We start from the raw sequence: 11,301 nt of genomic DNA, 5'->3' as shown, positions 1-11,301 counted from the left end.
ACTTTCTTCAACCAACCTGTTGTCTTTTAAAAAAGCCCTGGATGCTCCATATTGATTGTCATGGTTACGTCCTCCGCAAAAGCAGATTAATCACATGCACCACGGCCACAAAATGCATTCAGAAAAAAATAAATAAAACCGTCCCTGCACACACACACACACACACACACACACACACACACACTTTCTCCAACCAACCTGTTGTCTTTTAAAAAGCCCTGGAGGCTCCATATTGATTGTCATGGTTACGTCCTCTGCAAAACCAGATTAATCACACACGCCACGGCCACGAAATGCATTCAGAAAAAAAACATAAAACCATTCCTGTCCTATTGAAATCCAGATAGTGAGCTTAGCAGACACCGGAGGGAAAAACATGAATGATGGGAAGACAAAAGTGGCGGATAACGGGACAGAAAAGGACGTGAGACCAAAATTCTCAATCTGAACCCTTTGCATGATCTATGATCTCTCACCGTCCCCTTGTTCAGACCGTGCATGGTGTTGCATTTCAGCCAGTGGCACCCCTGGCTGTCAAATAGGATACATGAATGGGCTCTCGTCACTGATTACGGAGAGACAGAGAGGTGGGGGAGCGGTTAGGTGGGTGGTACAGATGCTGAGGGGAGAACTGAGCATTGGCAGGGGGCTGGTGGGGTTCGTGTTCATCTGTTGCACAGGACAAGCTCTCGTTTCCAGCTCTGAGCTTCATAACCCCATGTTGCTGCGCTGATTGACTGCATTAACGTTCCTCCAGCTGCTTCTATATCTGTCGTTCTCGCTCTCACTCTGTACCTCCCTCCCGTTCTTCGTTCTGCTCAGTTGTTGTGTCCATCTCCAAGAGGCAGAGAGCTTTTCAGAGTTGCAGCCTGATGATATTTTGGACCTCACTAATTCAGACGCCGAGAGAGAATTGCGAGCGCTGCAGATGTGAGGTAAGAGTTCTGCTTTGAGAAAAGTGCATGAGGAACTAAAGTCAAAGGATTGAGAGGAAATATTTAGTTTTAGATTCAAGGTGAATTTGGGAAGTGTTTCCAAAGCACCAAAGAGGGATTTCCGCAAGTGATGCATCTGTAGTCAGTTTGGTGGAGATGCGGGATCAACAGGTGGTTGTTTCTGTGCAGTGTCTCCCGCAGTGTGTGTGGTGGCAGCCGTGGAGTGTGTGGTGTGGGTGATTTGTCTGTTTCTTTGGGAGTGATGCACACTCCGCTACTCCGGGAGGATGGGAGGCTGGGGTTGATTATTGTCTGTCACTTTGGGTTCATCTCAATTGGGGTAGGATAGAATATGAAAGAAGACCACAATTATATTTTTATTCCTTGCTGAGGACAAACAAAATCATATTGTTGTTAAGAATGAAATTGATTTTGACCTTAACTTGCACTTTCAGCTCTACCAGTGTCATTTAAAATATTAAAATGATTATTTGTGTGGTTTTACCATCATTGTTTACCTGCATGACTTCATTGTCTGTACTAAATGTTTCTTCAGCAGCAAACTGGCATATTAGAATGATTTCTGAAGGATACACAAGACTGGAGTAATGGCTACTGAAAATTCAGCTTTGCATCACAGGAATAAATGTCATTTTAAATTATATTCTTATAGAGAACACTTCTTTTAAATTAAAATAACATTTCACAATTTTGATCAAATAAATGCAGCCTTGGTGAGCATAAGAAGTTATTATTTTTGAGTTTTTTTTTTCATTGGTTGCCTGCATGACTTCAGTATCTGTTATAAATGTTTCTTTAGCGGCAAATCAGCATACTAGAATGATTTCTGAATGATCATGTGACTCTGAAGACTGGAGTAATGATGCTGAAAATTCAGCTTGGCATCACAGGAATAAATTACATTTTAAATAAAAAAACAGTTATTCTAAATTATAATGATATGTCACATTTTTTATCAAATACATGCAGCCTAGATGAGCATAAGAGACTTTTAATAAGGTTTTAATATCATTGGTTAACTGCATGACTTCAGCATCTGTTATATCATGTTTAAAGATGATACTGACTGACTCCTTTGCTTTGTGCTGAAATGTCCGCTCCTCTCAGGACACATGATGGCAGTGTTTGACCGGTTTGCCGTGTGTGATGAGGGGGAAATCTATTGCACTCATCTGTCCACTCTCATCCCGTCACGCGGCACCGTGCCAAACCCTAATCTATTAGAGAGGGGGTGGCGTTCCTCTGTGTCTGAGAGAGTTAAATGGCCATGGACACCTTGATGAAAGCGTCTGTTTCTGTTCTGTGATAAAGGGGATCTGTTTAATCTCAAACATATATGTCCTCTGAGAATAGTTACTCATAAATCTAGGCCGAATTGGCTGAGAATCAAGTCAAATTTCCAAAACACTGTGCCACTGTGGAAGTTCAACAAGTTAGATGAAAATCAGAGGATTGATATCTGTCTTGAGCTGCATGATAATGCAGTTTGCATTTTCTTTTCTTTTTTTTTTTTTGCTCAGAGACTTAATGGAGTTCTCAGTTGTGTTTGTCTGAGTAATAGCAAATAGGTGGGAAACATATCACAGATGTGTCTCCTGTAATTCATTAGACAAAATAAACAGTGACATACGAATAGCATTAATAGTCAACTGATATGGGCTTTTCAATGCCTGATGCCATTTTTAAAGTGGCTGACAGCTGATAGAATGTTGTTACATTATAATTAATTCAAACGAGATGGCAAAATAATATAAAGTATATTAATGTTAAACAAAGCTTATAAGAACACGACTTGTTTCTTGAGCATCAAATCAGCATATTAATGATTTCTGAAGGATCATGTGACACTGAAGACCGGCAGCTTTGCATCACAGGAATACATTTTTTATTAAATCAATGCAGCCTTATTGAGTATAATAAACTTATTTCAAAGCCATAAATCTTACGACCCCACACTTTTGTTGATAGAGTATAATATATTATTATATCACAAGCTAATATTTTATGTTACTCTACAGTATAACTCAGGTAATTCGGTTGTGGAAAGATTTTAGTAAATGTGTGAGCTCATATTCAAATCTCTGGTTTTTGTAAACCTATAAGACAGTGTGAGGCATTTTTGAGATCTTTTCCAAAACTCTTTTGTGGTTTTCAGACAAAACTGAGACGCAGGTTCAACAGAAGTCTTTCATTGTCACTGTTGTTTAGGAGAAACAATTGCAATATTTTATATATGTCATAAAATCAAATTCTTTCTCATTTTCATTGTTCGGAGGCTGCTTGTTCAAACCTCAGGAAGCTTAATGGAGTTTTCAGTTATGATTTATTTGTCAACATCTCAGATATGTCTTCTTATGCCTTAGTAGAAATAAAAAGATACAAACAAGACAATTGTTAACATATGAGTACAGGGTTACAAATGTGGATAAAAACTCATATTGAGCTCATTTGGTGACTTAGCATTTTGGCAAATCTGAGCAGAGTTTGAGATATGATTCAGAGAGATCTCTTCTGAAATGCTAGACTGAGAGCACTGGTGTCTTTTTCTAAAGAGAGAAATCTGTGACGCATTAGATTTCCATTTCAATTCCATTACTGTCCAAGAGAATCAATTGAAAAACTAAAGAGATCTCAGTTGTGCTCTGAAAACCAGTTCATTTGAGTATTACATCATGATAATCGCCTTTTCTGGAACAATCATTAATGGAACTGAGAGACACAGATGCTGATGTGTATCATATAACTGTTCTGGTTTTGTATTCCTGTAGTCTGAAGTTCTGTGCGCTGAGCTCAGGTAAAAACTGACTCGTCGTGACATCAGCACTGCATCTGTTACATGTGTTTGATGTGCCAGAGGTTTCTGTTCCCTTTGATGATGCTGTAGCAGAGGGGGGTTGGACCAGTCAGAGGTCTTCATTCGGACACCATAGTGACATCCGGGTAATGCTGTTGTCTTCTCCTCTTCATTAAAGCGACAGGCATAAGGGCAGTGATGAGTTATGATGTGTGACGTCTGTGAATATGAATGACTTGTTTTTATGTGTGTGCAGCTACATTGGGCACAGAAATACTGGACACTTGAGCCACACTTCAAATTTGTGAATGTCACTGCATTAGATATGAAATATCAAACCAGGTGGCATTTATTTGAAGGACAGATTTGCACACTTTTTGTGCACAAACACACTCAGTTTGTATGGTTGTAAATGCTAAAACAATAGAGATACTGTTCGAAATGAGTTTTTGGCCATTTTCATTGGTCAAACCTTAGCTGAACATGTCCAAAGTTAATGTGTTAAAATACATTTGTGGTTATGTCTGTCTTAATCTGAATTTTTTTTATAAACATCCTTAAAATAAGATCAGTTTAACTTGAGAAACAAAATATCATAAGATACTGCATGTGACTTGTTTCCAGAGAATATATTTGGAAAGTTTATTTTTAAACTAACACCACAAAATTCTGTTAGATTCATGCTTAAACAAGAAAATCAGTATAAAATAATAATAATAATAATAATAGGTCTTTTATGCATTTTTTTTTTAAAGTAAATGCATCTTGTTATAAGGATGTTAATGTAATTTTATGGACAATCTGGACATTGTTTACAATAAATGAATGCCAATAAATAAATAAACAAACATGGTTAATAAATATACTGTATGAGTTTATTATGTTTATTTATTTATTTGTTTACATTCTGCAAGATATGTCTTGTTTTATTGCTTAAAACAAGAAAACACAATGAAAAATTAATAATAATTCATTTAGATATTTTATCTGGACATTTATACACTGTTCACAAAAATAAATGTGTGTCCAAAACTATAAATAAATATAGACTGGCCCCTAAGAGGTAGGTATTTATTTATTTATTTATTTATTGGCATTCTGCGAGATATATTGTAAAACACGGTATCAATGTTATCTAGGGTTTTTAGGGAAACATCCCCTCTCACTCCCTTCTCTGCTTGTGAGAAGCTGCACTGGACAGAACCACCATCATGCCGGGCCTGATCAACAAGAGCAAATGGAGTGCTCTGCCTCTCAGCATCTCAGACATCACTTCCTGTGTCAGGGGTTACACCCTGGCAATGACAGCCTCCTTGACCTATGAAAACATCGAAGATCACCCTATTGAGGGTGAGTATGCTGTCTAATAGGCGCATTACTTCTGATAGTTCTGAAATGATATCAATCGTTAATGGCTCTTCCTAAGTCATCACTATTATACATAAAAAAAAAAAAAAAGATTTAGGCCTAAAATTAAGATTTATGTAATTTCCATCCATCTGGGTTACACAGTTTTCCAATAAACTAACTGTTAAACATTATGTGATGCATATTTGTCAGTCATACACAATAACCAGATTTATACTGTATATTTAGCATTATTAAATAAAATTTGTTTCAGTCTTATACATTTTAACTAGTTGGATATTGCTTGCTCTACAGCTAGCTATACAGTATTTTGAAACTGTATGTTCATACCTTTAAACTGAATAATTTGTTTTCACAATGAACAGATTAATAGATGCAAATAGTTAATAAACTATGCCACGACTGTCAAATATGCATTACATGAAGTTTATGAGTTTATGTTAAAGTGGATGGACATTTTGCAGTTCAAATACATAAATCTTAAATTTAGATCAAAATATTTTTTGGGGTGTAGTATTGATTGAATCTAAACTTCAGCATTAACCCTTGCCACTGTGTCATTGAATCCACCAATTACATTTATTCTTAAAATATGCTATACATCATCAGGCCCAGTACATATTTTTTTGCAGATTTGTCATAAAATATTGATTTTGTCCAAAAGCACTTATCCTCTTCAACTTTTGACAAAAAACACAATTGTGGTTCTTATCCTCAAAAGCAATTTGGGATGAAATGCATCAAACTCTTTATAATCACAATAATACTTCAAAATGCCATGAAGGAAAGAGAAACACTTTCCTTTGCCAAACTCAGCTATTTGTGTGGAGTCTAAATGTCACCGGCAGATTGCTGCTCTGCGGTCTCCAGTGTCGTATTGACTCCAACAGATTGGATTTTGCATTGGTCAATCCTGAAAGCACTAAAACGAAGGATTTAATTTCTGTCAAGTGCAAAATTAGCTTTGTGGAAAGATCGCCTATCGCTATTGTGTTTGCCTGTAATCCTGTGATTCATGCAGGAATCTTTATATACCCTCTGGATGAGGGCAGCGTGGTGGTTGGGTTCGAAGCGATGATTGGCAGTCAGATAATAACCGTGCAGGTCAAAGATAAAACGAAAATCGATGACTGTTTCTTTGATTGCTGCAATGCCAATGGAACCCCGCAGAACGGAGGTGGTAAGATTTTATGCTCATTTATAATGCTCATCAAAGATCTTACGTAACTAATCCCTGATTCAGAGCTTAAACGTAAGGCCTGTCATGGTGTCTGTTGAATCCAGTTAAAAAATTAGTTCACCCAAAAATTTGCTGAAAATTTACTCACCCTCAGGCCATCCAAGAGTTTGTTTCTTCATCAGAACAGATTTGGAGAAACGTAGCATTACATCGTTTGCTCACCAATGGATGCTCTGCAGTGAATGGGTGCCGTCAGAATTAGAGTCCAAACAGATGATAAATACATCACAATAATCCACACCACTCCAGTCCATCAGTTAACATCTTGTGAAGTGAAAAGCTGCATGTTTGTAAGAAACAAATCCATCGTTAAGACAATTTCAAATCATTGCTTCTGCTAAAATACGAGTCCTCTACCCGTCTGAATCAGAACAGAAATATGCATAAATATAAATCAAGCAACCTTTACAAGTGAAAACAGTCCAAAACAGTTCTAAACAAATATGTCAGTAGATTTTGATGTGAGAGAAAAACAGAGGATGGACTTTTTCCGCTGGAAGAAGCGCAATTATGAATTATCGACAGTTTTAAAATGAAAATGCCTTAATTGTGGATTTGTTTCTTACAAACACATCTTTTTGCTTCACAAGATGCTAACTGATGGACTGGACATGTGTGGATTACTTGTGGATTATTGTGATGTTTTCATCAGCTGATTCTGACGGCACCCATTCACTGCATTGGTGAGCAAGTGATGTAATGCTAAATTTCTCCAAATCTGTTCAGATGAAGAAACAAACTCATCTACATCTTGGATGGCCTGAGGGTGAGTAAATGTTACACAAATTCAAATTTTTGGGGTGAACTATTCCTTTAACACATCTTATTAAGTTTTTTCTTTTTGTTAAAGTTGACTTTCAGAGGCTTTACTGATGAATTCTCTTGCTGCAGGACATATCGTTTTGGATGAGGATCAGGAGAGGACAGTGCTGGTGGTCAGTCTGGGGGTCATTCCCCCTCTGGAGACCATTAATATACTGGTCAGCACCTCCTCTGAGCTCCGCACACTCCCTAAAGGGGGAATTCGGGTGACCTCACCACCCGTCTGCTCTCCAAGAGTCCAGCGTTCTGTCAAAGAGAAGCAGGCATTTTCGCCCAGCACTGCTAGGAGGTGTGTGATTCATTAGTGTTATTATAGTATTTACACGGAAACACTGTATTTATAATCCTCTAACATTCTGGTGTCTGTTCTAAAACTCCAAATCCAAAACATTCAGCCTGAACTTTGTAACATACAGTCTCCAATTTAAAGTCTATATTGTGTTTTGTAGATAGTTTCAGCTTTATCTGCTCTGCCTATTTCATGTTTTGTAAATGTTATACTTTTTAGGAAATTTAAGATTAAAGTTTGAAACTCTCCCATTGACCTACAATGATATATTTGATATCAGTGTAATATTTGCATACTTAATTGCATTTCCCGAACGAAGGACTCTTATGAACTACTTCTTTTTAGTGAATCAAAAAATGACAGGACAACCAGTGTGGTCCAATTCCTGAATAAATGGCGGAAATTTAAGATTAAAGTTTGAAACTCTCCCATTGACCTACAATGACATATTTGATATCAGTGTAATATTTGCATACTTAATTGCATTTCCCGAACGAAGGACTCTTATGAACTTAGTTCTTTTTAGTGAATCAAAAAATGACAGGACAACCAGTGTGGTCCAATTCCTGAATAAATGGCTCTTATGAGTCAGTTTTTTTTAGTGGGTCAAAAAATACAGGACAAACAGTGTAGTCTGATTCCCAAATGAATGACTCTTATGAGCTGGCTCCTTTCGTGAATCAAAAACATACTGATTGGTTGTTCATATAACAAATCTCTGACATCGTTCTGATATTTGCATACTGAATTGCGACTGGTCTTCCTTCTTGCATTCATTTGCATACAGAATTTTTACTAAACTAAATTTACTAAATTTTTTAAACATGGAAATTGGAAATTAAACAACATCAGACCCCACTGACTTCATATCATACTGGTAAAAATGAAGTTTGACTCTCTACCTGCTGATTTGTCTCAGGAGGGATCAGCATCATTGTTCAGTGGGAGCCCATGAGCAGACGGCCTCAGGTGTGTGTTTGGCTGCTATGTTGGAGGAAGAGACCATCAACTCCATTGACTATGAGTTTAATTTCCATCTTGAGATCAGAGGACCGTATTTACTGGCAGGTCAGTTCCTCCATCCTCTTGCATGAGAACGTAGTATTTTAGAATTTAATATTATAACCCTGATCATGGGATTTATGATTTATTTACACGCAAATAAATATAAATGCATGTAAAATGTAATGATTTATTTGGATTAAAATGTCTAGCAAATGCATAAATGTCAAATATATTCAGATAACCTTCTATAGCTTACATGATGTTTGATATGTTAATAGTTTGAGGTGCTGACTTTTCATACTGATAACATGTATATCTTAAATACACTGCAGGTTGCATTGGATAAAAGTGCCTGCCAAATGCAAAAATTGTAAAATGCAGCATATGCTGGTTATTTCAGTTGGGAGGCGTACCCAAATGATGTTTGATGCGTTGATAGCTTAGTTGTATTATTGGACACTAGTTGTTTTGCAGTGTTCATATTCTTGCTGGAGTTGCAGAAGGTTTTAGTCCTCAAATGTGGTCTAATGTCTGTTGCTCCTGCTTATTTTAGATGCTTTAGAAGTTTCTTTGTGCAGGTGTGGAAAGCCCCTCACATGCCATCCGTGCAGACGCTGACCCCTCGGCTCACTCTGCCACCAGCATTGTGGTCACGCTGGCAGACAAGTACACCTACGACTGCCCTGTGGAGATACTGATCTACCCTAGTGGTGTGTAGCAAACATAAATACAATAATTATACTGTTTATCATGATCTGAAAATGCAGCACGAAACAATGACGAGCCGGTTCCTTTTAGTGAATCAAAAACATACAGCGTAAACAGTGTAGTCTGATTCTTGAACAATTGGCTCTGAATTGGTTCTTTTTTAGTGAATCAAAAACATACAGCATGACCCGTGTAGTCTGACTCCTCAACGAATGATTCTTATAAACTGGTTCTTTTTAGTCAATCAAAAATGTACAGCACAACCAATGAGGTCCGACTTCCGAACGCATGACTCTTATAAAATGATTTAGTGAATCAAACATTTTCAGCGCAGACTGTGTAGTCAGATTCCTGAAGGAATGACTCTTATAAACCTTTTTAAGTGAATCACAAACATACATCCAAAATAGTGTAGTCCATTTCCTGATCAAATGACTCTTATGACCCCGTTCTTTTTCAGTGAATCAATAACATAAAGCACAACCAGTGTAGTCCGACTCCCAAAAGAATGATTCTTGTGAGCTGGTACTTTTAGTGAATCAGAAACATACAGCGTAACCAGTGTAGTCCAATTCCTGAACAAATGATTGATTCTTTGTATTGAATCCAAAAAATTTCAGAGCAACCAGTGTGATCCGTCTCCCAAATGAATGACTCTTGTATGGTATTTTTTTTTTTGTGAATCAAAAACACGCAGCATAACCAGTGTAGTCTGGTTCCCAAACAAATGTCTCTTATGATCCAGTTCTTTTAGTGAATCATAGTGAACACAGTACAGTGCAACTACAGTAGTCTCATTCGTAAACAATAGAATCTGAGTTGGTTGTTTTTAGTGAATCAAAAACAGACAGCGCAACCAGTGTAGTGTGGTTCCTGAATGAATGACTCTTATGAGCTGGTTCTTTTAATGAATCAAAAGTGTAAGTAAAACAAAAAGTTTACAGCTAACTTTGAGAATTAAATCAGAGTAGTTACTGACTGGTTGTTCATATGACATGCAGTAAATATGCAAAAATAAATAAATACAATTAAATATGTATGTTTAATTTGTTTAGGATAATGTTGTTGAAAATATAGTGAACACCAGTTATTGGCTTGCATTTATGCTGCCTCGAAAAAGATTGTGAAACGTCGTTTTCTTTGTGGATCTTCCCAACAATGCTGTTTTTTGTCAGGCCATTTGGTCCCCACATGGACAGACAAACAAGATCACAGCCAATCTGACCTGTGCTAACTGGACAATAGAGTCGGCCTTTCAGAACAAGTCAGTGCTAATCTCTCCATGTGCCTGAAAGCTTGTCCAAACAAGAGGCACTTTATTAAATCATAGGCTATTAAAACATCATTCCCAGGTCCACAGCCATATAACATAATTTCTCGCTCTATAAGCACTGTTTAGTTGAGCTCTATATTTCTTCAGCCACCCCATCATGCACCTCGACCTCCACCGGCGTCAGAGAGGCATAAATGAATCCCTCAATGCCTCATAAGCTGCCGCATAAGATTGCCTTACTCTGCAAGTGACCCAAGGCCAGTATTGTGCAATTGAATTGATAGGGGAGCCGAGTCAAAGGGGCAAACGTTCAGCCGTATTGATGGTGCCAACGCACTCTGTGTCTAATACAGCTGCTGTTTTTAAGAAATACCGCCACTGTGGGAGTCCTTCATGTCTGGCAGTAATGCATCTCATTGTCTGCTGTCATAATTCACTGTTGTGCCTCCACACGGAGAGGTTTTAATACTGTACAGACTGAGATAGTAATTCTTCTTTTCTTTGTGTAGAGCCCCATCTGCCACACGTTCTCATCGAAGACGGAGACATGACGCCGGAGGAATACGATGAGCATCTGAAAGGCCGTAGCGACTATATAAAGGCCACGAAGAAGGACTGCAGTAATGAAAAGACAGTGAGTGAGGGTGAATGAGGGAATACAGAAAACAGACATAATAAATACAGATGGAGTAGGCCGTACAAGGACAAAAAATATCAAAACAAGTAGTACAACACTATGACGCTTTTGTGCTACTTTTTCAAACTACACATAATTGGTAAAGTCTAGCAAAAATTATTATTTTGCAGCCAGGATCATAAACTGCACAGGAAGTGGTGATTGTTTGA

The 11,301-nt window shown here is 37.6% G+C and overlaps 1 protein-coding gene across 1 annotated transcript in view; it reads left to right on the top strand.

Annotated features, from left to right (window-relative positions):
• Positions 1 to 4,893: 4,893 nt before the first annotated feature.
• LOC107706959 (von Willebrand factor A domain-containing protein 5B1-like) overlaps positions 4,894 to 11,301 on the top strand; it is a 33,332-nt gene continuing 26,924 nt past the window's right edge. The window contains exons 1-6 of the mRNA XM_016510811.1: positions 4,894 to 5,100; positions 6,140 to 6,298; positions 7,250 to 7,469; positions 8,389 to 8,537; positions 9,053 to 9,184; positions 10,965 to 11,089. Coding sequence (XP_016366297.1) covers positions 4,962 to 5,100; positions 6,140 to 6,298; positions 7,250 to 7,469; positions 8,389 to 8,537; positions 9,053 to 9,184; positions 10,965 to 11,089 — 924 coding nt within the window. The 5' untranslated portion in view covers positions 4,894 to 4,961. The remainder of the gene's footprint in view (positions 5,101 to 6,139; positions 6,299 to 7,249; positions 7,470 to 8,388; positions 8,538 to 9,052; positions 9,185 to 10,964; positions 11,090 to 11,301) is intronic.

This window comes from Sinocyclocheilus rhinocerous, unplaced genomic scaffold (genome assembly GCF_001515625.1).
Source record: "Sinocyclocheilus rhinocerous isolate Xijiao unplaced genomic scaffold, SAMN03320098_v1.1 scaffold714, whole genome shotgun sequence".
Taxonomy (NCBI): domain Eukaryota; kingdom Metazoa; phylum Chordata; class Actinopteri; order Cypriniformes; family Cyprinidae; genus Sinocyclocheilus; species Sinocyclocheilus rhinocerous.
This window is presented reverse-complemented; position numbering and strand designations above follow the sequence as displayed.